This window comes from Grus americana, chromosome 4 (assembly GCF_028858705.1).
Source record: "Grus americana isolate bGruAme1 chromosome 4, bGruAme1.mat, whole genome shotgun sequence".
NCBI lineage: Eukaryota > Metazoa > Chordata > Aves > Gruiformes > Gruidae > Grus > Grus americana.
This window is the reverse complement of record NC_072855.1, coordinates 870593-897830: the sequence shown is the minus strand read 5'-3', so window position 1 is coordinate 897830 and position 27238 is coordinate 870593. Positions and strand designations below refer to the sequence as shown.

At 50.1% G+C, this 27238-nt stretch overlaps 1 protein-coding gene across 9 annotated transcripts in view; it reads right to left on the bottom strand.

Moving 5' to 3' along the window:
- Nucleotides 1-7579: 7579 nt before the first annotated feature.
- DYSF (dysferlin) overlaps nucleotides 7580-27238 on the bottom strand; it is a 107430-nt gene continuing 87771 nt past the window's right edge. For 8 of the 9 annotated variants that reach the window (XM_054823720.1, XM_054823724.1, XM_054823727.1 and 5 more), the window contains 5 exons: nucleotides 21331-21430; nucleotides 19602-19780; nucleotides 18816-18925; nucleotides 18374-18521; nucleotides 7882-10967 (listed from right to left, as the gene is read on the bottom strand). In XM_054823720.1, the coding sequence (XP_054679695.1) occupies nucleotides 10929-10967; nucleotides 18374-18521; nucleotides 18816-18925; nucleotides 19602-19780; nucleotides 21331-21430 (576 nt within the window). In that variant the 3' untranslated portion in view covers nucleotides 7882-10928. Of the gene's footprint in view, nucleotides 7849-7881; nucleotides 10968-18373; nucleotides 18522-18815; nucleotides 18926-19601; nucleotides 19781-21330; nucleotides 21431-27238 lie in introns of those variants that run through there. The other variant, XR_008576832.1, reaches the window with a different exon arrangement.

Sequence of the window (27238 nt, the reverse complement as noted above, 5' to 3'; positions counted from 1 at the left end):
TAGTCTGACGTTTTTCCATCCTGCAACCCGCTAACAGTTTTTTCTTTGCTTTCATTTCTTCTGCAGCGTTCATTGCTCACCGTATATAAAAATAAACAGCCGGTTTCAAAAGCCTGTTACTGAAAAGTAGCATTTAATGGTCTCCAGTGCTTCAGCTGGTCTCCTGCACTTTAATAGCAAGCAGACCTCACTGAACTAGGCAGCGTGGCATGTCTCATACACCCACCGCCATACCAGAAATGGATTCCCAGCTGCAGACCCTCTCTAGTCTCTGCTTCTCCTTGGCAGGGTGAGACAGGATGGGACCCAGACCAAAGAGCCTGTAATTTCCTCAGGGTCCAATGTGATACCTGTGGCTTCGCTTGGGTCCACAGAGCAGGAGCTCTGAAGAGCCCAGAGCTTAGCAAAGGGGAATTTTCCCAATGCCATGGTGAAGGAGAGGAGAGAATGGACAATGGCCCTCACCACTGGAGCTCTGAACCATCCAGATTCAGGCTTTAGTTCTTCATGAACTTCACTTGTGACAAATGAAACGAACACTTCAATACCAGCCCTCCGTGGCCGTTCAGTTTGGGTGAAATAAAGACAGTAGGGCTAGTCCCAGTGCAATCAGTCACAGCCACTTGGACCGTCTCTGTGGTGGTTTTCAGAGTGGAAGTGTCTGATGGGTTCTGCTTTGCTAGGAGGTGAGCACATACTTAAACTTGCTTTTATCCAGTCTTGTTGCATGCTTGGAACCAGATTAATGGTGAAAGTGTCCATGTTTAGCAGAATGTCTTTCCTTTGGAGACAGTAATGACCATCCCGGGGACACTGAAAAGAAAACTGATGGCTGGAGCTGCTGAGCAGCAAAAAGCAGATCCTGTAACAGTGGGTGAACCCAGCAGGAGCTGAGGCTTTGCAGATCACAGCTGAGCCTCAAGCAGCAAACCCTTTGTGGAGGAAAGCCTGAGGCATGGGGAGATGAAGCATCATGGAGGAGGGTCGAACCTTGAGGGAAGGTCAAGACCCAATACGACCTCAACTGATGCTCTAGCTGCAATAAAAGCCTGACTATCCACAGCCATTCTCTCTACATTTTATCTTTTCTGCCAACATTTCCTTTTAGCTCTTCTCCTTGGTTGGGATTTACTCCAGTCTGTTTTGTGGTTGTCAGACAGAGCCCTCTGAAGTGTGCTCCTTGTTGGGCTAAACCAGCCTACGTCTTCTAATCTCTTCCTACAAGGAGTCTCCATTCTCCCAGATACCTCGTATCTCTTCCCTGCGTTTGCTCCAGGTCCTTGGCTGACTCCCTCCCCTCCAGTTTTGCAGGAAGGACTATGTTTGGGGCAGGTCCCCAGTTTGTACTAATTCTCCCCGTCACCTGGTTGAGATGGATGGTGGAGGTAGGAAGGAGGGGATTATCCTTTCAAGGTTTCATTCTTTATGAACCATTTGAGGATTAGTAAAGGTCTCCAACATTACTGTGTGGTTTCCCGTGTTCAAGCCATGAGGAAGATGATACCAGCTGTCTCCATTGCCCACAAGATTTGTGTTTTCTGGTATTTTTTAAGAGAGCCAGTGCTGGTGTTGAAGGAAATGTCGGAATGGCAGTTCTCATGTGAAAATATGTGTATTTTTAGGTTTTTTTTACTTGCAAAGAAAATCTTGGAATTTCAAATCCCTAATTACTCAGACAGCTAGGAAAGAGGGGGGGAAAAAAAAAGCAGCTTTTATATTATTCTTTCCATTTTCTTTTTTCAGATTGCATAAGTTCTAAAAAAAAAGTAATGGTTTTGAGGGGCCTGACTCCAGATTGCTCACAGTCCCTGCGGTAACAGAGAAGGGATGGGCAGCGGCATGCTACAGTGAGGGGAGCACCGCCAGAGCTGGGCTGGGCGGCATCTTGCCGGACTTCCAGCACTGAAGAGGTAGATGGCTGAGCCACGCCGATGACCTTCCTATCCCTGCAGAGTCACTGGGCAGCTCCAAGTCCCCGGACAGATCCAGTCCACCACTTTGAGACGCTGCCTTCAGCTGCAGTGACTCATCCTGACAGGTGCCAATTGTTCTCTGTTGACTATAGAGGAAGACAATCAATTCAGGCTTTGTTTTCCAGCCTACAGCCATCTACATTGCAAGCAGATGACTCTTCCCACTGTGTTTTCATTGGCAAACAGCAACCATAAATCTCTTGCTTGTTCAGGGGTGTTTTTTTTCCCCTTTTCCATATCCACCAAATCCTATTTGTCTTTATTTGCTTCAGACAGAAGTACAACCTTGAGTCTGCTCCAAAGGACAAAAAAACGGGGATAAAGAGGCTGCTGCCTCCTCCACCGGCTGCTGAGCCGGCCCCAGGCACTCGATCTAGTTTAAGTGCCCTGGCTTCATGCTCTTCATAAACATGGGATTATACTGTTTCCAGAGAAAACCACCAAAAGGTCCATTCGTCAGGAGGTAGAAGAACAGATGAATTTGTTTCACACATGTTCTGAGAAGAAGGACAAAGAGGGAGAGGGAGGCCAGCTTTGCGAGAGCTGGGGCTTTCCTAATTTGTGAGGCTGTTAATTCTCCAATCCTCCTGGGATGGCGGACTTTGATGAGGTCTGGACACAAATTGATGGCAAACCACAAGTGAAAAAGGAGGAGAGGATGGAGGAGAGAGGGGGAAAAGACCAAAGAGAGGGGAAAAGCAAAGGGAAGGTATAGCCTGGCCACACACATCTTAGAGGAACACTTTTGTTGTCATCAACAAACTGGACGTGTGATTTGAAGGTGTCATTACACATCCCGGCTCATCCCTTAGACCGGACTCACCCTCCGTCCACACTCTCAGTCTTCAGGCGCTTGCTAAAATGTTGCCTGAGCCTGAAAACCACATCCCTCTGGCCATGGGGAGCTGAAACATGGAGAACTTCAGCCTCTTCCCCACGGACTGGGTGGACGTGGTTGAGATGAGGACAAGCCTGGTTCATCCTACCACAGGCACAGCATGGAACCTTTGTACTACAGCTGTAGCCCAAAGCGTGGACAGAAAGCACATGGTCCTTGAGATTCAGTGGGCAGACATTGCTGAAGACAAGGAGAGGAGAAGCCATGACTTCACCACAGTGAGACAGATGTGGCTGAAACCCTTCTGTGCCTTAAAACCTTGTGGGCATCATGGAAAGAGAGCACAAGGCACTTCTTGTTCTGGTATTGATTCAGTTCATAGCGTGGGACCTTCATTCACTGATGTCCATGTTTTCATGGCATGGCGTGTGGGCAGCACCCTCCAGGCCTGAGGAACCATTTGCTCTCATCTCCTGCCCCTGATCCAGAAGGAGGGTAGAAAAGTGACAAAGGGCGTGTTAAACCCTGCAGCACTAATCCTCTTGTATAACGTGTTTTGCAATCATTTAGCATTATATTTACGACCTAATGGGGAAAGTCCTTGCTCTGCACAGAAATTCTCAGCCCCACTCAGAGTCCTGTTCTGAGATTCTGCTTTGTCCTGTGGCGACAAGTTCACACGAGGGTGCAAACACGCCGACCTGGCTCACAGTCACACTTCCTTCCTTTCTGTGTTCTTGTGTCTCGGTCATAGCGTCCCAGAGTCACAGTTTGAGGTGATAAGAAATTTTCAGTCCGTGTTCTCCAGACTTGTTGATGAGATTCACTCAACCACAAATAAACATCTCAGCTGGATCCCATCAGCTCCTAAAGACTGAACACAAAACGACTCCTCCAGGACTGTGAAGCAGGACAAGACACTTTGATGTCTTGATCGCGCAGTAGCTGAGCACTGCAAATGCTGCAAGGAGGGAATATGGTTCCCACTCCCGATGCTGAACCCCCCTCCCTGGAGACCAAGGAAGCAGACGTCTGTCTGTGCCCACTGCCTCGGGTGAAAGACAGGGTTTGGGCAGTGCAGCAGTCGCTCAGTCCTGGCTCAGCAAAGCGGGCAGCAGCCACAGCCACCCTTTTCTGGGATTATTTTATCACCTCACAGTCTGGATGATCATGCATATGCCCTGAAACTAAAGCCAGGCATCTAGCACACAGCTACGTGAGATGTCAGGCTGAGCAGATGCCCATGGAAAGAGGGACAAACGCCTGCACGCTCACAGGAAAATGGGCTGGTTGCTGAAAGCATGCTGCATGGGGTACAGCTCCCCGCAGAGCCGGGAATCGAGGGGGCAATGAAGGGACAGGGCACACATGAGAGCACAGAGCCTTGGTGGGGTTTCCTCGTGCTGATCGCAGTTACTGGCCTCTATTACCTTGAATTCACCCTTAAGTGAGCTGAGCACGTAATTCAGCATCGAGAGGGATTACAGCTAGGTCTGTTTGCATTGCAAACCTCCTGCATCTTTCTCTGCAGGGCCTGTCCACCCAGCTGGTTGCTAGAGGTGCTCCAGAGATGGTGCCAAGGCAGAGCTGGTAGCATGGTTGTATCTGTTTGTAAGGTGCCACTGGGAGCAGAGAGAAGATATAGAACCCATAAAAACCTAACATCTATGTAGAGAAAACCAGCTATGGTTGTGCCACTGACTCACTTCCATCCCCATTCAGAGTATTGCCTGAGAGGAATAGATGATTTTAATTGTATGGAGACAGTGACCATTCCTCTGCAGCGTGTACAGCTCCTGGCACCATAGATGCCCAGCTCCTGAATGAGTCCCTGGTAATACCATCCTCTCCAGCATTACTGTTTGTATTGTTATCATACCAATAACTGTAAAAATTAATTTTAAGCACCTGGGAGTTATCACTTCAAGTAGTTCTGATCTGGAGCTTTCCAGCAGAAAACCCGGCTAAGGTGCACTTCTGCCTCCTCACCCTATGAGGGACTTGTACAGGACCCAAAGGCTTCGGTAGAAACAGCCTCTCACACCCCAAACTTTAGCCCATGGCAGAGTTAAGCCATCCGCAGCACAACAGACGCCTGCTCTCACCCCCGTGCCAATCTCACAGCTTTGCAGTGCCGAGCAAACCACGGACTTCACCAGCAGCACAGGAGAGCAGCTTCACGCACGTGCAGGCTGCTGCTGTCCCGGGAGCTGCAGGAGGAGAAGCTGGGACGCCCACGGTGCAGTGCCAGGGGACCCTGCTCGACATGCAATCGGTACATCTATACGGTGTCCGTCCTGACGGACAAGGAGCCCCGACACCGCTCCAGCCAAGTGCCCGGGAGCCAAGCAGCCTGCGGGTCTCCCTGGAGTCAGCCCAAAGCAGAGACCAAGCTGCGCTCGAAGGTAAAAGAAAGTTTCACAGCACTGAGCCTGCTCTGCTGCGAAGTGTGTTTAAAGCATTGGTTATTTGAGGAGGCTGGGACGGGAATGGAAAAAGCAGATGGGGCAAAAAAAAAGCTCATTTTCCCTCTGGAAGCTGATGCATGGCGGAGACGAAGACACAGTAGTTTCACGCCTCATTGCTTGGGTGTCTCCATCCTCACTCGGTGCAGAGCAGAGCCCAGAAGGCGCGATGCACAGATCACCACAAATCACCCCCCAAATGCAGGGTGTTTGGCTCGTCTGGGATGAAGACAAACTGCAGCAACACGGATGAGGCTGGCGGCTGTCCCAGCAGTGATGGCACGGTGCTATCCATGGAGGACGCCGATAGAAAGCTCAGGCCATCAGTCCAGGAGCTTCAGAGCCAACGGAGCAGCCTTTATACACCACATAACCCTCTCTATGCTTGCCTCTACCAAGGAGGACACTCCAGGACCAGCAAACACCATTCAGTGTCTGGGAGTGTTTTAAGGGGTTAGACCTCAAGTTAAGACTGCAATGAGTTGTGTCACTCAAGGCCAGGGCTCTCTCCACCTTCCCATCTGAAGATTAATGGACTTTGGGGCCAGGAGGCCACAATGGTCTTCTCTACAGACCATCCCGTTAGGTCAGCTCTCCTGGCCTCCATGCACCAGGCGTGTTCCCGTCCTGTCAGCAGGTAATGAGCAAAACCGACCGCCGGCCCCATCCGCAGGGCTTAAACCAACAAACACAACTGCACGCGGCTTTGCAGAGCGTTTTTATGGCAGCGCCTTGACCCAGTTCCCAGCCCTTGTCCCCCTCGCCCCTACACCACCTCCCTCAAACCGCTTCATTGCAAGCCACCCTTCTGGGTGGAAACCTCTCTCTTATGAGCAAATAAGACCAGGCGACGAATATAAAATTGTTATTATTGAAGAGAAAAATCAGTTCGGCTCTTCGGCTAGGGTTTATTTGACTGTGCCAGTGAGCTTGTTGGAGGTTAAGGGAGTTCAGCCCCTTTGCGGGGTGGCAGCTTTCCAGCTCCTCATCTCGCTGCCCTCAGCTCGTGGGGCAGCATGAAACACAACGGGGTGTTGTGAGGGCATCCCCAAAGGAGCTCACACACTTCGTAACTCCAGCCTTAAATTATACACAACATCAAGTTGGAGGCTGAGGAAATAATAGAAAAACAAGCATCACAAAAACGTTCGAGCAGCAGAACATTTTGCAATTAACTTTTGCACACACCCGTGCACGGGCTGGCGCAGGCTTGAAGGCAAGACCTGTCCTCTCGTCTCCTGCCGCCTGCTCCTCCCCAGCAAGGATCATCTCTCTCGAGCCTTCAGCATGGTGATGCGGTTGTTCCCGCTCTGCAATTCCCGCTGGTACATGGGGTGTGAGAGGCTGCAGAGGGGCTGGGCACACCGGGTTTGGACCATGCCAGCTCCGAGTGCCTGCTCAGACCCCGGCATCTCCCTCAGATGAAGTCTAGGACTTTTTGGTGTCCCCATCCCCTGCCTCCCTAGATCCCAGGCACCATCCAAAACACGACGCAGTGGAGAGGGTCTCCCGTGCCAAAGCAGGGAACGCCCATCCGCACCCTTCCAGAGCAGTGGAAAAGTATTTGGGAATTGAGGCATGAACAGCCCCAATGTCACCAGCAAACCTCTCCGCACACCTGGAGCGTCTCCTTGAAACAGCCTGTTGGTGCTGAACAGCTCCAAAAAGGGGTCGGAGAATTTATCCTTGGGTCACTCTGGATCATGGCTGTGTTGGCCGGACAAGTCCTTCCCTCTAGGGAAGAAACAGACCCAGACCCAAAGGGACTTGCTGCTTTTTGAGCCAAGTCCATGAATGGGAAGAGGAGCAGAGACAAGCAGGGGAAGGGCCTTCAGCTGGTCCGAGAGCTGCCGGGGCTCAGTCCCAAGACTATCTGGACGTTCCCGTTCCAGCAGCTCAGGCCCATCCTAATGCGCATCTGCAGAGCGATGTGCGTACGCAGCAGGAGGCTGAAATCTGCGGGATCCTGTAGCCCTCTCCCCTTCCCCAGCCATCCACCTCCTCTCCAGCCACCCCTGGCTTTCAGCGGGCATATTTTGGGTGTTCAGGTTTGTAAATGAAGTGGGCATCAACGTCTTTGTGACCAGGAAAATGCTGGAGGTTGGCTCCCCAAAGCCACGGACAGTACGAGCTTCCCACGGCTCCTTCACCCACCCCACTCACACGCGTGTTCCTCCTCCTGGCTCGTGGGATGCTCCAGATCACAGATCAGGCTTCCGAGCCGGCACACACGGCCTCCCAGCTCATGGGACGAGGTGTGCAATCTCCACGTAAAGCCTTGCACGGTGTCACAGACCAGGGGACACAGCTGGGTCACTTCCACCAGCATCTCAGGTGGAAAGTGCCACTGGCAGAGGTAGCTGCAATACCCAGGAGCTGCAACACCTAGGAATGTTGCACCCCTGGTCCTACATCTGTCCTCCCTTCTCCACACTTCCCGTGAAGTGTTGCACCCCTTGTAACAGCAGCAGAGAGGTGGGAAAGTAAGAGCAGAGCAACCACCGCTTCCCTGTCCTGTTCCTTCCAGCTGCGGTTTTGCATTCCCACACCGAAGAGGGAAGGTGCCGTAATTCTATCAACACAATAAAACACACCAGGAAGCAGAAGGTTTCAGAGCATTTCAATTGTAACCACAGTGCATTTTGCATTATTGTATATAAGGCATAGACAGGTGATACATACATCTTCCAGCCATTCCAAACCCCTGGATGACAGGGAGCCACAGGGAATACTTTATACAGCTCCTGCCCCCCGGCTGGCTTTGGTGGAGAGACAGACCCGAGCTACGGAGGACCCACAGTCCGGCAAAGGGATGGACGTGGCTGTTCAAGCAGCAATGCAAACGGGACTCGGTGTTTTCAGACGCTCAGACCTGCTCTTACCCACCACAGTCCCACAGAGTCTTCTTGGGATGAAAACTGGCCCTGCAGCCTGGGCTGGGAGCACGGAGGTTTGCATGCAGGGATGTAACCCTTCCCTTTTCCTCGTGCAGCTGGATGCCCCGGATCCTGCTCTCCCATCGCTGATGACCCACTCTGGTTTGTCAGGGAGGAGCCGTTGGTAAGTGCTGGGGAATGAAATGTGGTTTATCACTGGCAGAGGCTCTGGAGAGGTAACACACGGGTGTGTTTTGGTAGGGTTGCTTGTTTCTGCTGGGATAGACAGCGGTTGTTGCGACAGGATGGGTGGCGAGCACCCAGATATAAGCAAAACACCGCTTATAAAAACAAGCATGGGTGGCTCATCTCTTTGGGGGTCTTGGCACCAAGATTGTGTTTCTGAAATAGGTAGGGGTCACAGAGCATTAATGCCAAGATGGGAAATTCCACAATCTCTGCAAACCAAAGCAAGGAAGCGAAAACATGGGCCTGATGTCCCACCGCAGACAGGAGAGCAAGGCGTGCACTCAGCAAGGCATGCAGACACCTCCCGACAGAGCTGCGTCATGGTGGAAGACGTGCAAGGACCAACCCCACCAACATTTTCATGAAATATAAACTCCAAAACTCCTGAAGAAAGGCGCAAACACAAGCAACTGTTGTCCTCAGCTCATCAGATCCTCAGGGAGAAAGCATTACGGAAAATTTGACCGAGACCTGGTGGTTTGATAGTGGCTAATAAATGGAGTGTGCATACAAATGAGGTTGGGAGGCTTCTAGGGAAACAAATGAACAAATGCAAAAATGAAGCATTTCACCGTGCTGGTAAAATGAAACACCCACCCTGTGGTGTGCAAGTCCAGAGCCGACTTCACCGCTCAGGCTTTGGGGAACGGGATGCTGGATCAGCCAACCCGCAGCAGCAAGGACAGGGGCTCATAGCTGCGTGTTCTCCACATCAAAGGCACCGTCTTCACACACGGCAGCGAGCTGCCCTGTGCAATCTGGGTGCTGTTACAGTACTGAGTAACAAGGGATTTAATGCTCGACGCATCACATCCCAATCCAGCAAAGCAATTAGGCGTGTGGCCTTTTTTTTTCCTTGCCTTCTGCTAAGCGCAGGCTTAAGTGCCTTGCTGGAGCAGGGCAGGAGCTTACATTAGCACAGCTTGTCCTGAGAAACTCTGATCCCCCAGGATCACTTTTCACTGCTACTTCTCTCACATGTCACGCTGAGTAACAGCAGCTCCAGGGGACAAATGCAACCGAGGAAGACATGTCTCACCCTGCTGAAGGGCAGTGGGGAAAGATCTATTTTTCATCAGAGGGACTGCAGCAAAAGCCATGCGGTGCCGGAACAGCGGGATAGCTGTCTCTCAAAGGGACATTTGCTTTCATGCTTGATGTCCCTGGTCTGGGAGATGGTTCCTTGCAGGATGAGTGGATGCAGAATGAAAATTTGAGACTAATGTTGTTTTGATTAGCATCCTCTCATGACATGAGCCAGCACTACAAAACACTAGAAATCCCCTTAGTCCGCACCGCTCCGTCTGATTGCAGCAGCAGAGAGACAGACGGACAGGAGGAGGGAGCAGAAAACAGCAGAAATGTCCCAACACGGCCAGCCCAGCCCTCTCACAGCTGCCATTTGCACTGTGGGAGGCTGAGCAAGGCCTGCAGGATATGTCTCATAATAATTTGTTTGCAAAGCAGAAAGCAAACAAGCCCACTTCCCAAGGTGGGGGTTATCTGCCGCAGCAGCACTCGGCAGCAGTGTTTGCAGCTTCCATTGCAGGCTGGTTTGTAGGGTTTTGCTTAAGCATGTTTGGGAGCACAGGAGAAAAAAAGACTAATGTGTTCACCGAACTGCGGCTGCAGGGGCTGCATGTAGCAGGAGAGGAGAAAAGCAAAGTCCACACATGCTGCTTTGCTCCTGGGCTCGCTCTCGGGGCACAGCTCAGCCCGACTCCTCTTTCTCTGCCACAACAGCACCGCTTTGGAAGGGAGGCGTGTGGGACTGCAGAGGTGAAAGAGCAGCTCAGAGGGAAAACAAGCTCCAAAAAACATGAGCCAGACTGTGTGGTCCTTCACGAGCACAAAATTCAACGGGAGTTTTCATTTAGCAATTACCACCAACTCCTGCCCATCTCAGCCTCTTCCCTGGGTCCTGTATCTTGTGGGATTTGCTCACTTTGGAAAGGCAACGTATCAGCCCAGGGTTTCAGGCTGTGCAGCACATTTCATCTTCACTAAACACATATAAACCAGATAATACACATTGCACGGCAAAGGAGAACTGAGGCTTGTTCAGAGTGCAAAGACAAGCGTGCTCAGAACCCGAGAGGCTTTGGCTTGCACGTGCCGCCTACGCCAGCAGCCCGTGACTCCTCCGCTAAGGTCTGCAGCATCTTTGTATGCCCAAGACTATAAATGAAAAGGTCCTTTTCTCCCCCACCCTCTTCAGTTTTGCACTGGTACTCAAGCTTTACAAATCAGAGCAGCTTAACAAAAAAAAAAAAAAAAAAAAGAAAGAAAAAAGACAAAGAAGTAAAATAAGAAATATTTCAGAATAGGTGTTTTTTACATGCTACTTCTGAGGCGAGTGCTGTAGGTGGAATTCTGCATACTGCATCAGGGTAAGTTGTATCTTCATTTTGGCAGCAGCCTGTTCCTTCTCTGTCTCCATCTGCTGATGTGATTTGGTGCAGAGCTGCAACTTCTTTCCAAAATCCCCAGCAGGCACCGGCCCTTTCAGGCACCTTCCAGCACAGCTTCAGTTGAAAGGCTTCACCAGTTTCATAGCAGCATAGTTCTAGAGGGACAGAAAAACAAGGCAAAGAAAAGCTGATTTGAAGCAGGTACAGCGGGGCGGCATGTGGAGGTTAAAGCATTTTTTGGGCACGGTGCAGAGCCACAGACAGGATTGCATTCAGGGCAGGCGTGATGGCCAAGCTCCCAGCCCCAGCCTGCAGAGACAAGCAAGACAAAGTGCATCCCCCGCTAGCAAGGACGGTAGAAAGCCCGAGACACGTGAGAAAACGGGTCTTGTCTTCTCCCAGTAGAGGCTACTGGTCACAAGCACCAAGCAGCGAGCACCAGGAGTCACTCCTGGATTTCAATTGCTCCTGCCACCAGTTTTTAAGATACATTTCCACCTCTTCATACCCTTGTAAGAATTTTGGCACCTCCCCACCAGCACCGTCCCCGTGCTCACATGCTTTTCGTGCAGGTGAGGAGACACGTCCAGCTCTTTGCCGAGTTGCTCCATCCTCCCCCTCTCCTCCGGATCCCGGTGCCCCTTCCACTCTGCTCTCTCTTTGTGCTGCTCGCCCAGGAGCCCCGAGGCTGTGCTCACTACCCAAGGTCTGACCTCGCATCCTTATGGCCCCTTCTCCCCGCAATCCCCCCAAAACTGGTGACCTCATCCACTCCGCCTGTTGGGTTGGACCCTTTGGAAATGGGCCCCAGCCCTGAGCATCTGCCGGGCTGTGCCAGGGATGTTTTTGGGAGAGCACCAATTTCCACGAGCCAAAACGTGCACCCAGGATCACGCCAGCAATCAGCCAGTCTGAACAGCAAGAGGATGCTTCTCGAGCCCTGCCCCATCCCGATTTAGTTTCTTAGTACAAACCCAGCCCGCAGGTCCGTGGACTATCTCCAAAGACTCTGCCAAAAGCAATCAAGAAAGGCAAACCTATTGCTGAATTATTTTTTTTTTCCTCTGCCTCGTCTGCATCCCTTAACGCCTCAGCCATCTGTTTCAGCATCAGCATTTGGTGTGGGTTTTGTTCCTAAGAGCAGACACCCCAGGCAAGACCTTCCCGTGCTTGTTTTCTGGGATCTCTGCTGTCCCTGTCATTGCACGGTGAAGTGCGGGGCTGCCGCGGAAAATGAGGTGTCACAGTATTTTAGCCTATTATACGTGCAATTCCTTCCTTGAAAGACGACGACAGCGCTGTGAAAAAGAATCAGCTGTGTAAACGCTGCTTATCAAAACCACAATGAAAATACAGACAAAGATGCATGCTTAGGTCGTTTGGAAAGAGCTATATTTAAAGTAGCTCTGATTCAAACCCCCGCGACCGCATACTGGCCCGTTTGGAAGTCCGTCCCAAGCATATTGAATTTAATTGGTACAGGATGTTCTATCACTCTGACACTTTAAAAAAACACCAGCTTTGGAAACAAAATGCTAGTTACCAGCAAGATCTTTGGAGGAACGGGGAAAAAAAGAGAAAAAGAAAAAAAAAAACCCACCACAACAGAAGTAAAGTCTGACCAAAGGCATCTTGATAAATTACAACGTGTAGCAAATTATAAGGCAGTTTGCCAACTGAGGATTTCTAATAATGCCATAAATCAAGCAAGTAAAGTCAGGGCAGTTTACCAGAAGTCATTAGAAAAGCCTCCAGTGACATATAACCTTTGAATTAATTATCCATCCATTTGTCTTTCAGAGTCTATCCTCCAAAATGCTCCTATTTTTTATGATTTGACTGCTTGCATTCTGGAGGTTAGCAAGTTTTCTGTCCAGCCGCGACTTTGTATTAACGAAGTGTTGAAAGCCAAGCAGGATTATCAATCAGCGCAGAAAGCGAGCTGTAATTAGAATTAATGGCAATGGAAGCAACGCTGGGCTTGCAGAACACAAACAGAGCTTTAGAAGGTAGTAAACATTTGCATGGTGCTGCAAAGCGGAGCTGACTCTAGCTGGAAGCAGCGTTACGTTTTTCTATGGTGGTAGGCACTAAAATCTTTACGATAATCACTGCTTCGGGGAGATACCTTCACTGCAGTGTTCCCTGCACATGACAGATGCAGAAGCCCAAGCTGGACTTTTATAAACTTTTCTTCTGACCTTGCGTCTAGCCCAAGACTTTCACTCAACCGCTCCTACAGCAGAAGGCAGAGCTCTCCCGAGCTATGGCCATGTCGGATGAAAAGTCCATCAAAGTCACTGGACCTTTCCAAAAAGCCCCAGAGCGTGCCATAAATGAGCACTGCTGGACAGGAGTATGGGGTGGAACTAGAGCATATCTTGTACAAAGACATTCAATCTCGATACATGGACGCCTCAAGCAACGACGAATTTACCACAACCTTTGGTAAATTGTTCCAATGGTTAATTACCCTTCGTCTCAAAAATTAGCGTCCTATTTCCACTGGAATAGTTCCTCTAACTTCAATACCCAGCTACTGGATCTCATTATATTTCTGTCTGTTGTTTAAGGAGTCTTCTGATGTCAAGTTAAATCTAAGGACCATCTAAGGAAATCATATAGGAAATATCCAGGGAATGCTGTTCCCAGAGTCCTAGCTTGTACAGACCACAATGACAACCACTCTGCAAAGAAAGCTAAAAGGCAAACCAGCGAGTAATCTGACACTGCGACTGGGTGGAAGAGCCCAAGTGAAAAAATGAAGAACCTCAGAATATCAGATTTTCAACATTTTTTTCCCATTTTTGTAAAACTAGACAACTCTTTTTTATGGAAATTTGCAATACCATGCAGTTTTCCACCCAAAACCAAAAGGCTTTTCAGTTGGAAATGGCCTCTCACCCACTAAAACAAGTTGCTCTGCTAATGATGACTGATTTCTTATGGACTTGTGCCTAAATTTCCCATATTGCAGTACTCCCAGCTCCCCACGGGTCCTGATGAACCTCCTCTTCATCCCGAAGTACTTCCAGACCCTTCCCCACTTCTATATGTTTCCCCTGCTCCTTTCAGGGACCCCAGATCCCACCAGGGCAGCCACGGCATGTTCCCTGGCTGGCAAACAACTGCTGGTTGCACGAAGCTCTCCTGGGAAGGAGACTTTGAAGAGGAACCAAGAGGAGGAATGAGAAGCTCTTTATTCCAGCCCATGATCCATCACACGTACTCTGTCTCGTGAGGATGGGGGAAGCACAAAGGTACCCGATCTTTAAAGGTTTCTGATTCCATGAAGTAGCTTTAAAGGCATATATATCTTGCAGAATATTTGCATATAATATTTTGCAGAATATTTTGTTTCTCGCCTCTATGGGGAAAATACTTCCCCAAGGTGTAAAGTATCTCATGATGGGTATTCTGAACAAGACCAAGACATCAGCTTCTTCTAAATTGGAGAGACATGGATTTGATGGATGGTCTACTCAGTGGATAAGGAATTGGTTGGATGGTCACTCTCAAAGAGTTCCAGTCAACAGCTCAATGTCCAAGTGGAGACCAGTGACGAGTGACATTCCTCAGGGGTTGGTGTTGGGACTGGCACTGTTTAACATCTTTGTCGGTGACACGGACAGTGGGATCGAGTGCACCCTCAGCAAGTGTGCTGATGACACCGAGCCGTGTGGTGTGGTCAACACGCTGGAGGGCAGGGATGCCATCCAGAGGGACCTGGACAGGCTGGAGAGGTGGGACCATGCGAACCTCATGAAGTTCAACAAGTCCAAGGGCAAGGTCCTGTACGTGGGTCGGGGCAATCCCAAGCACAACTCCAGGCTGGGCGGGGAATGGATGGAGAGCAGCCCTGAGGAGAAGGACTTGGGGTGTTGGGGGATGAGAAGCTCAACAGAACTCATCAATGTGCGCTGGCAGCCCAGAAAGCCACCCGTGTCCTGGGCTGCGTGTCCAGCAGCGTGACCAGCAGGTCGAGGGAGGGGATTCTGCCCCTCTGCTCCGCTCTGGGGAGACCCCCCTGCAGTGCTGCATCCAGCTCGGGGGTCCCCAGCACAAGAAGGACATGGAGCTGTTGGAGCGAGTGCAGAGGAGGCCACGGAGATGATCCCAGGGCTGGAGCACCTCTGCTATGGAGACCTCAGGCTGAGAGAGTTGGGGTGGTTCAGCCTGGAGAAGAGAAGGCTGCGGGGAGACCTTAGAGCCCCTTCCAGTCCCCAAAGGGGCTCCAGGAAAGCTGGAGAGGGGCTGGTGCCAAGGGCAGGGAGTGACAGGCCAAGGGGAATGGCCTGAAGCTGCAGGAGGGGAGATGGAGATGAGATGTGAGGCAGAAATCCTTCCCTGTGAGGGTGCTGAGGCCCTGGCACAGGGTGCCCAGAGAAGCTGTGGCTGCCCCTGGCTCCCTGGCAGTGTTCAAGGCCAGGTTGGATGGGGCTTTGGGCAACCTGGGCTAGTGGAGGGTGTCCCTGCCCATGGCAGGGGTGGCACTGGGTGGGCTGGGAGGTCCCTTCCCACCCAGGTCATTCTATGATTCTGTGATCCTATGACTGATTTTCACTAAACATCCTGGGCTTTTGGGAAACACTGGGGTTTGGGCACTGCTGTTGGGAACCAGACAGCTCTTTGCTGTTTCAGGAGGAAGCACAAAGCTTTCGAATGGGACATTTGCTCTTACTCTCCAGCTACTCTGACCACAAAGTCAGGACTGTGGTTTGCAGCTTTCAGCACTATATGGGTAATAGGAATAAATAAAAAATTTAAAAATTCCATTTTTATACCAAGAGCCAATGAAAATGCCCTGGGTTCATTTTCAGGTGAGATTTCTGTCTGTCTGGTTTGAGGTGACCTATGCAGGGTTAGCTTAGCGCACAGGACCGTTAGTTTCCCAGGGTATATTGTGGATATACATTTCTCAAGTCAAAGGTATCTTCCTTCGGTAAATTCGGGCAGAGCCCAAACAATTCCAGGAGGAATTGGAGCCAGGGCTCAGACTTCTCTGGCAGCAACTGGTGCATGGTACACAACACTCCGGGGGAGAGGCTGTCTGCAGGCAGGGCATTCAATCTGCAGGCAGGGCATTCAGTCTGTGGGCAGGGGCATTCAGACTGCAGGCAGGGGCATTCAGACTGCAGGCAGGGGCATTCAATCTGCAGGCAGGGGCATTCCATCTGCAGGCAGGGACATTCAGAATGCAGGCAGGGGCATTCAGACTGCAGGCAGAGGTATTTAAAGTGCAGGCAGGGCATTCAATCTGCAGGCAGGGGCATTCAGACTGCAGGCAGGGGTATTTAAAGTGCAGGCAGGGCATTCAATCTGCAGGCAGGGGCATTCAGACTGCAGGCAGGGGTATTTAAAGTGCAGGCAGGGCATTCAATCTGCAGGCAGGGGCATTCAGACTGCAGGCAGGGGTATTTAAAGTGCAGGCAGGGCATTCAATCTGCAGGCAGGGGCATTCAGACTGCAGGCAGGTTCCAAGGCTCCTGCCCAGCCAAGGACCAGCTCCTGAAGAGCAATGACTGGAAGGACCCTGGAAGTCCTGACAAGCAGAAAGCTGTGCATGAGCTCTCCACGCAAGGCCATAGCGAAAAAGGCAACAGAAGCAGGAAAATAGTAACTTCACTTCTGTGTGCACCCCTTAGCATCCCTGTATCCCTGTTCCTCCCCCCCTGCCTGCTCAGACTGATGGTCCCCATGCCCTAAGGGCATTCCCTTGAGGTTCCCCTCCCATCACCCACCCCTTTTCCCAGGGCGAGAGGGGCAGGAGACACACAAAACCCTCTGCCTGCAGCGTGGGACCTCGAAACTGCACGTGTAGTGGTAAGATTACATATACGGCACTAAATGCAGCAAGGTCCTTATTTTAAACAGGACCTGATGGTGCTCCTGGCACGCAAATCAGAACAGAAGTGAGGACGGATTGGTTTTCCGTGCGTTTAATCAGGGATGTAATGGTAAGCCCTGCCAAAGGTCAGGATGCCAGGGGCATCCTTCATAGCAAACCATCACGAGCACAATTGCCAAATTTAGTGCCTGATGAAATGGGAAAGGAACTAAATCTCCAAGTCGATACAGAACCAGTGACCTCAAAAATCTAGGGGAAGCTGGCCAAATACATAAAAACAGAAAAATTCCATGAAACATGGCCTTACTTTTTCGAAATATGACTAAAAATTGACCCAACCAAAATGAAATTAAATACAACAACATTTAGCTAGGAAACAGGGAAAAATCCCAAGTAATAATGAGTGTAAATCAATATTTATAGTTTGCGAATTTTTTTCTCCTCTCAACGTTGTTTTTATATGATACCACTGGAACGAATGCAAAGCCGCTTGCAGCTTCAGGGAAACACTGCGTTCTTCTTGGTCGAAAAGGTTTGGTTTCTGCCGCTTGACACAAAGGGGAGTCTCCACGAATGGCTCCGAGTACAGGGCAGGGAGGAAGCAATGCAGCAGAAATCTGCACTTGTACAATTATTTCCTCCTTCATATTATTTAGCACCTCCGGAATCGTTTCTCCAGCAGAAGTACCCCTGCTCTTCCCATGGATATGAGGACAGAGAGATGGGGAGAGCCATGATCTAATCCCATCCCCTTTTTTTTTTCTCGACGGGAACAACCGAGCATGCACGACTTCAAATCATCTGAAAGTGATTATGGTGGCGAGGAGAAATTCCACACTTTGCTTTTCGGTTGCACATTGCAAACACACAAAGGCATCTGCAAAAGGCAGCCACGTTCTCTCACATGAAGTTATAAATTACCCCAGTGAGTTCTTTTCTTAAAAAAAAAATCATATACAAGGAGCAGAATTTGTTAAGTGCTGGAAATCGAGAGGCGGGTCATTTTTCTTATCAGTCTGAGAGGAGGGGAAATGGCATCCAAGAGCCGGCATGAATTATTCCGGTGCTGTAGAAACAGAGGAGGATACAAAAACCCATCCCAAGCCAAACTGGAAGGCCAGGGCTCCGTTATTTATTTATTTTGGTTTGCCAGTGGAACTGACAGTAAGGTAAGAAAAAGCCACTTTCTTGATTGATGAGGTGAAAACCCTCCCCCTCACTTCAGACCATGACATCGGAATAACGTGCTCCAAGCCTTGATAACGAGAGACGGGGCTGCCCGAACCCCTAGAAATTCCCCTGCATCTTTAAACAATTACAGTGGGGTTTTGCCACAAAAGCGGGGGTTTTGCCACTGCTCAGCCCTGTGAAATGGCCGCGTTGCTAATTAGGCTGCACGTTTTTCCCACCAGCCCTGCAACACCTCAGACCTCAGCTGCTCGGAACTCCTTGAAAACAATCAATTAACCTCAGCGTCATTAGACATGAATTAAAACACAGGCGCAAAGAGGTGAGCACCTTGCAGTGAGTCTGTAGCAGAGACCAGAAGCACAGCCTCTCTTTTTGACCCGTCATGGTCCACCAGGTTGTTCTCCAAAGACCAGCAAGAGTTTTTGCAGCCACATGCACTTGGACCATCTCGGTCAGCACAGAGACCTGGAGTAACACCTGAGACCTTGGTCAGCCCCCCGTCCTCTCCCGCACCCATCGTACCGGGAAGGCGTAGATGAAGATCCCCAGGAAGAGCAGCAAAACGAAGAGCACGATGGCCAGGATAACCACCCACTTGTACCGCCGCCACAGGATGTACTTCAGGGTCTTGTACGGGGACGTGAACCACAGGAAGGAGGTCTCCGGGCGCCTGGAGCCGAACAAAGTTGAGGTCACTTCTGGGTTTCACTGTAGTGTCACCCTCCCGGATCCCCAACCCCATGAGCACACTGTAACAAGCTGGATGCTCACCCTGCAAACCCACATCCCTCTGGGTGGACCATGTCAAATGCCCTCCTTGGTGATCCAGACCCGCCTTCCAGCCACCCTGGACTGTCTCAGCTCGTGCAGTCTGAGCATCAGCAGTTCACAAACCCAGCTTTCCAATTTGCTCCTTGAGAACTCTGTGCCCCGGTGGTTATTTTTCCATCCAGGATGCACTTACTTGGGGTCCTCCAGCTTGGGGTTCATATTTGGCTCATCCCGACCCATGCCAGCTGGCCGCTCCTCATGCTCTTGTTCTGCCACAATTTCCAAAGTCATTTCCAATTTGCCCTGTGTGGGTTAAAAACAAACAAACAAACAAACAAACAACCCCCCCAAAAAAGAGAGGTGAGAAATAAATGTATTATGCAAAACACTGATTGGGGAAAGAAAAAATACTTCGAGCATAACCCAACAACTACCAACAAGGATCCTGAGGAGCCCGGTGAGAGTGGATTTCACACAGATCCTTCACCTGCCCACTGCAATGTTCTCGGCAGATACTCCAGGACCTCTCAAATGTCACCGACACCCAAGTTCAGGCAACTGACTTGAGGGTCTTTTGTCCAATGACTTAATTCAGTGCCTGGACTCCCGTACCTGTACTGAACAGTTGCCCACTTACATTTAAATATATCGGTCTGACAGCTGAAACCTTTCCCTGGTACTTGTCACAACACAGTATCATTAAGGATAGATGTGATACAGAGTCCAAGTCGGTGGCACGTTCCAAAAAACACAGCAAAAATCCCACAGAACAAATTATTTCTTCTGAGGCATTTGCATGGTGCTGAACAGATCCTGGAAAACATCCCGCTGACAAAAGCTGGTCCGGTTTGTAAAATTTGCAGCCCAAGACTGTGTTTCTTGCCCTGAGCATGGCATCCTGCACATGCTTGGCCCAGCCATGGCCCTCCTCAACACTTTGAGTGAGTCCCCAAAGAGAAAGGCGAAGAGGACACCTTACCGTCAGGGTCTTCTTTTGGTTCTGCTCAGCAACACAGGGCCACCATCCCTTGACGGTTTTCTGCTCAAAGAGTGACACAAAGCGACTTGAAGACAGGGTCTCATCTACTAGCTCTAAGGAGCACTTCTCAGCCGTCTTGGCAGGTTTGGGCATCCTGTTGAGATCCATCTGAACGGAGCCTGCAAGGAGGAACGTTACTGGGAAGATATCTAGGTGCAACAGGTCCTTAAAACGTGGACTTTTTCCCTGAAGAAATATTCACTCTGGCACCCTCTGGACCTTGGGGAGCTTGGGCAGACACCCACACAGCAAGGTGGAGAGCAAGTTCAAGCGTAGCCCTATTTTCCAAGCATAGTGCTACTTTTAGCCAGTGACTCTGCCTAGGAATTGAGCACTCGGTATCGCCATTGCGCTTAGGAAGACCTGCACTATGAAGTCCTCCGAGAAGATAATGCAAAATACCTGCTGACTTACGCAGCTAGGACGTTGGATGATTTGCACTGAAGTCAACCAGGCAGGCTGAGATTTTTATTGAAGACTAAGAGATTTAGGTGAAACTCAACTTGTACACACCCACAGCCCAGTCAATATAAGAGCATTGGGCAGGAGATGTGCCGATCCCCAGATATACGCTATTTTATTGCCCAGGTGAGTAATTGCAGCAGACTAAATATGAAGGCTATCCCACAAAACTGATAGCTTCCTATTGATAGCCAGGAACATGCACGGGGTCCGGTCCTGTGGCTGAGCTGAGGGACAGCAGCTTTTTACACTGCTGTGGACAACTCGCATTCGGTTTCGTACTTGTATTTGCAGCTTTTCTGTGCCACGGATTCTTACAACCAGTGACAGTAACAGCACAGATCAGGTTTTTTGTGAAACGCCTTTGAAGTCCATTGATGAAAAGTGCTTTACAAAAGCCAAATACCATTTTTATTTGTTGGAATTTGCAAAGAATTAATGTTGGCAGTCAAGAGCTTGTGATGTGCAGAGCCAGAACTGGAAAACACACCTTGGAGAGGTTATTTTGGCACTCAGCCTATGTAATTAATCAAAGACAAGATTTGAAAGGATCTTGCTCACATACTTCCGCAGTGAAGCTTTTGATGTTTGGGGGTTTTTTTTAGTGGCAAAAAGAAAGGTAGAACAAGATCCAACCAAAAAACCTGTAATGCTGGAGCCTCCAGCTCCTGCAGAGATAATCTACTGCATGACTGTACTATCTTTCCTATTAGAGGTTTTTGTTTTATTTTTTTCTTGGCCTAAACCTAGGTTTCTGAAGATGATGAATGAGGTTAGCACTGAAAAAAGGCAAGTGTTGGATCGAGCTGTGCTCATGTCTAAATATCCCAGGTAAGGCAAGGCAGGAGCGTGATCCTGCCTGGTGGTCTCAGCTCAAACACGTGGTTAGCCCTGAGGAGCACATTGCAGCACAGACTCAGCTGAGTCACGGAGAACTGGGGCCTTGCTGGAAGGTGGTGGCTCTGGGGTATTTGATGATGCTCTCAACATTATGTCAGCCCAGGAACAGGCTGCTGCAGGCTGAGGCTGGAAATCTGCCTAATACGAACCACTTATCATCAGTCCTGAACTTATGCTGACACTGGATCCTGTTTAGTGGCTTAAACTGGTCTGGTTACACTTTCTTCGTACCCTGAAAGGATTCAATAATTTTTTTCCTTCCTGTCTGCTTCAGCAGGAATGGAGCCAAAAACCTCTCCCGACTTACCCAAATAGTCATCAAAAGAGAACTTGTCATTGTCCCAGATCTGGAAGATAAGCTGCGGTGGAATCTTATTTTCTGTCTTGTCCAAGCTCCAGAAGTGCTCCTAAAATCAGACCGGGAAAGAAACCAAGGAAAAATAAAAGGCTCATTAGTAAAAGTGGGCAGAGCCTGGCTGCTCTCATCTCACAGCAGTAGAAATCCTGTAACGTAACCACCCTCGGTGTGTCCTGCTCCAGTTCTGCGGGGCCAGGGCCGCAGGAGGACAGCACAGGCTCTGGCCAGTTCGTGGGCAAGGATGCTCATTGGAAAACCCAAGATGCTTCTGGAAGTTGGGTTGGTACCAATTTGTGCCTTAATTTAGTGACAATATTTTAGCAAACAGGCACCATGAGTTTGCAAATAGGGTCTTTTGGAGTGACAGTGTCATATTCACATGATTTAGATGAGGGTGACTCTCCACGGTGAAAAGAGCAACGAGTGTTGAGTGCCAGTGCTGCCAAACTTCATCTTCCTCTTAATAAATGGAAAAATATAGGAATAAGACTTAAATTAGCACTTAGGGCAGGCCATTCAAATACATCCCTTGCCCTTCTGCCCATCTCTCACCCCAGCTCTGCCAGCAGCCAGAGCCCTGCACAAGTCTGGATCCACCACTGCTCTGATCTTCTATCATCGGGTCTGTTGTTAAGTAGTTTGTGTGCAGTTGGCCAACTTACAACCTGCAAACACCTCTACCACCTGTAGGTAGCCTGTGGCTCCCAAGTTTACTTACTAAACGTGAATATGTTAAAGAGAGAGAGACTGGTGCTTTCATAGCAGCTCACTGTGGTGGGCTCCTCAGTTCTCAAATGGCTTTGTTCATCTTTTCTGCACATCTCCCAGGTTTTCATTCTCAGGACAGGTGAATGCTAGAGTTGGACGTGGTATCCCAGTAAATCTGCTGCTAATATTACACCGGGCTGCTGCCAAGCTGCATGCACGCTTGCCATATTTATTACTACATCTAAGTTCAAGAAAGGACAGATTCAGAGCACCAAGGAGTCATGATAACCAGAGCTTGGCTCCCTGCACAACTCATCGAGCGGTAGCACTGTGACACCTGATTGCAGCCCTTACAATGCGAGATCTGTCACTATGTGCCCTTCGTATTTCTATTAGATGGACAATTTTTGCCTATTCTCTGCCACTAAGGCTGCTGTGACAACCTGTGGAAAGGTTTTGCAGCCGTCCCAGTAGCCTATCTGCAAAGCACCTGGAAGGAAAATTACACCGTGAGCATCCCCTGTGATCGTCATCATTTACCAAGCCCCCGTGCAGTGCGGGAGCTGTCAGCCTTCAGTTCTGCAACCTGGCCATGGTAATAAGGAATAGCCACTGCCTGGGGACAGCGTCCGTGTGGGAGCTCAGCAAGAGGATGATGCAGCAATTTCTGCCTTCTGGAGAGGAGATGATTTGCAAAACACTCACCCACGAGAAGCTTGCATCTGCAGTGGCCCCGTTACTGCGGTGGATAGGTCAACAGCAAGGCAGATGGTCTGCCTTCTGGACAGTCGGACCAACACCCCCCAAAAAGCCAGTGGAGGGGAACATTTAAATTAGACTTCTCTAACGAGGAGGGCTCGAATCCCACTACCGTGACAACGAGCTTGTGGTCACATCATTATAATAGATGGTGGATATGTGCCCATGCCACAAAATTTGCTATTTATGTGGTTGCAACCAGTAATATTTCCCAACAGGGATCTAATACCACTTTTGGGATGCCACAGGATGCCTGAAAGTTAGGACTAAGAAGTGTTAGGACAGAAGGAGAGAGACGGAGACGCACAAAAAGCTGAGGTCTTGTTATTTCTGGCTCCAACCAACGCTTGCAAAGAGGAGGCAGAGTCACGACCGGTGTCTACTGACAGGGGCTCAGAGGCGTGCCCTGCGGGCAATGCCTCCCGCTGCACTCTTGCAACATGGCAGTATCATAAACGGAACAGATTTAATTAAAACCAGGAAACTTCAGCATTATTCATGACACATACGTAGCACCATAAATTCACTGCGCTGGCTACAAGACTCTGATTCATTATATCGTGCAATATTAAAAAAAAAAAAGGGGGGGAAAAAAGAATGTGTCACACTCCATAAGAACATAAATATTCAAGCAGGGAGACTGTGGGCACTTAAATCCCATTGAAACTGGTTTCATTTTAAGAGATCACCCTGGACGGTTATATTTCAATTTAGCTCCATTCCCCGCCTTGCTTTGGAAAAACACACCAGCATTTTTGCAATGGAGCATTTTATTTATGCATTTTAAATATTTTATAATCTAGAAAAATAAAATAAAGTCAATGGAAACTTCCATCTCTCCCCCTCTGCTCCTTGCAATGTATTAAAATGTATGTTTAGCCAAGGCTGCGGGGGGGGGGGCATGTTTTCCCAGCTAATAAGTCATTTTAAATTAAAACTGCTAAAAAGTGAAAGAGCTTATGGTGCTTCTTCCCTTTCCCATATATCCATAGGGTCCTGCGCTGCAGAAGGGTGGTTAGTCATCCAGAGGAGAAAGCCCCCCAGGAACCACGTACCCATGCCTAAAGAAGAAGGTGGCCAGATGATCTCACTGTGGGTCGGAAAGGTTCATCTGGGGTCTGCGAGATGGAGCCAGACCCATCTCCCGTGGTGCGCACCACCACACCAGACACCATGGGCTCCCTCCGACTGCCCCTTGCCGGGGGAATTCAGGCAGCCCCATCTACGCTCAGCTTGGGAGAGGACGAAATATGTCCTACAGGTGCCTCTTCCTCTCCGGTGATAACTAACGTCCCTGGCTCAGAGGCTGATTTCACCACGCCTGCATTCGTCAGGCGTGCCCATGCACCAAGAGCATCGCTGCGCTGCTGCCTGGGTTGAAGCACTTCTTCAAGCACATGTTGGACCTTCGCTTTGCACCATCCCATCTACCTGGAGCCGAATGTGAGTAAAACCTAGCACCTGAGCAGCCCCTCTGAAAGGGAGGTATGGGTGATGGCAGCTCTGAAAAGGTCCTGCCTGCTGGAAGACCCAGTCCATGAGTGCCCTGATGAGCAAACAGCAGGAACCAGGAAAAGGAGCGGGCTGTTGTGAGACCCAAATTACTGCCCCGCTCTCTGACCTGTTGCAGCAATCCCCCTCCTCTTGGCGGGCTCCTTCCCCATCTGTGGTGGTGGTTGTCCTCCCGGGACAGGAGAAGAGGACCTTGACCCCAGGTCAGAGCCAGCGGGTGCTGTGGTTCCTTACGGCCGTCTCCCACTCAATAAAACACAACCGGATAAGCGTCTCTCGGGACTGACCGCACAATTGCTGGCAAACGTACAGGACTTTGGGTTTCCCACCTTCCCACTGCAATGCGCACGGACTTGCCCGCACTCAAAGCGAACAAAACCCGTAACGCGGCCAAGTGGATGCTCGCTGCACCCCCCCTGCCTCCCCAGCACCACTTCTACCCCTGAGAGCAATGCCCTGGCTGGCCGGGGACTCCCCGCCTGACGAAGGATGACTCAGGTAGGATTCGACCCTTTCCGGGTGGCAACGCGGAGCTCGTACAACGCTAGCACGATCTGTACAGCTTTGGCCTTTCTTGTGGAAAAACACTGTAACTGTGGTTTGGCCGGTGGTGAAGCTTTCCTCCTCGGAGCCCCGTGAAGCTGGGGACACGGCAGATCAGAGCTGGAAGGGCAGGCTGGGGAAGGAGGAATTTGATGCTGAGCGGAGTTTATGGGTCCATTTCAAGGCAGTGTGAAATTTGCCTCCATGATTAAATCTAGCTACGAAAGTTCACTATAAAAACAACCCAAGGCAAGAAATTTATTTCCTAGCCGTTTGCAAGACATGGGTAGGAAGGGGGCTTGAATTATTGTTTGGGGGTTTGTTTTGCAGTGGGGTGGGGGGGGCAGATGGGAGGCTGGTGAATATTTTACGATCGTGAATAATGCAGCAGGGGAGGCAGGGAAAAAAATAAGCTCATATCACTAGGAAAGTGTTGACAGGGCTGCATTTCTTCTGGGTTGCCTATGTGCTACGGAATACAAAGTAAGGAGCAACCCCGTTATTGCAGGGAGGCCCCGGCGTGTTCGTGCCCGAGCAAGCCCGGCTCATTTCAGCACGCGCATGCGGGAGAGCATCAGGTCCCTCATCCCACAGCAACCGGGGAGCCCCGGCCACGCAGGAGACCCCCTCGGAGGTCGGCCAAGAGGAGCCTCTTCTCCTGCAGGAGCCAGGACAAGCTCTCCTGCAGGGCCATCCTTCAAGGTGTTGAGAAACTGCTTCTCTGAACCCCGTCCCGTCGGGATATTTCATCTATTCGTAATAAGCAGAGAGCTGAGAGCGCTTAGTATTGCACTTTTACTGGCCTAACTCGCCTCTTTGATCTCCCTGCCATTGCCAAATCCGACAATTGCATCGCAGGTCTCACGGCGCTTGGTTTTCTGCATCCTTCCCTGAGCAGGATGGCAGCTGAGCGAAATCCCAAGCGTACAGCATCTGCTGCGCGTTCGGGCACAGCCTTGCCAATACCTGGAGGAAGATTCCAGGCGTCACCGCACCATAAATGTGAAATTGTCATAATATTTGCCTTGGGGCACATACTCTCATTTCGGTCCCTGGAATCACTCGCTGCAATACTATCTTCTCAGCCTGCCCTGCTTTCCTTCTGGCAGAGTTTATCAGGCTTTTTCCAGGGACATGGGGCCATCCCGCTGCCCTCCGCGGAGCTCCAAGCCTTGGGGTCCCAGCCCCAGCCAGTCCGTGAACAGCACCGTTGGACCTTCAGTTCTCGGCACAGCCGTGCTTTGCTCATCCGTCTCCATATGGCCGTCGGAAAGCAAAATTCACACCGGGAATTCCTGACTGAATATCACAGAGGCTCCCGGTGCATCCCAGGTCACGGCTGCTGCCACTGTCCGATTACAGAAGACTGTTGTGTCGGTGTTATTTGCTCGTCGCAGTCCCATTAAAATACAGAATATATGCCTGCCTTGTCTAACTCTGCCTTCCTCTGACAAAAAAAAAAGACGTACTTGGAGGCCGTTCAAAATGTTACATTTTGGCTAAATGTGGAAAGAAAAGGAACATTTTGTGTCTTGCTTTGCTTTCTGATGTCACCAAGAAAAACAGGGAAGGACACGATAAAGGACAGGAAACAGGAGAGAGGGAAAAGTCCAAAATTTAAAAGGCGATGGCTTTTTTTTTTAGCTTTCTGACACCAAAGAGGAATGAAAATTTCAATCTAACAAAATATTAACCGTTTGTAACAAAAATCAGTGCTTGATACTCAAAATTTCAAACTAAAACCAACCGGAGCACAGAGATCGCCCTGGCGATTCAGCGACAACCGTACCAGAACAAGGGCATGCCACGGGGACCCAGTTGCAGAAACCTCACTCGCCTGGCTATTTTTTTTATAAAAATTAAACTATGGTGAGGCCACACGATAACCTCCAGGCTAAACTCTTGCCTTGTCCGACAAATACACCGAGCCCAAGCTGCCCACGAGCTCTCAGCTGACCTAGAGCATCGCGCCACGAGCAAAACCAATCGCAATGGGGACGTCCCCGTGCGCCCCACCGCTGGCACCGGCTCCTCATCCCCAGCTGGTGCAAATCTGCTGGGTGCAGAGGGGTGCCCCGGCTCATCTGCCCCGGGTGAGGGTCTGGCCCGTTGCAGGTCGGAGCTGTCGGTACCAGGAAGACGTCAGGACGCTGTAATGGATTTGCAGACAAAGTAACCAGAATCGATGAACCCGGATGGAGCTGGGAGAGCCGCAGCGCCAAGGAGGGAGGAATTTATTCTCGCCTCCGCCCCGCAATAGAACCAAACAAGCTGTGAGTGACAGGCCCTTCTTCCCTGCTGTTCCCTCCCATGCCTTTGCACTTTTCTCTCTAGG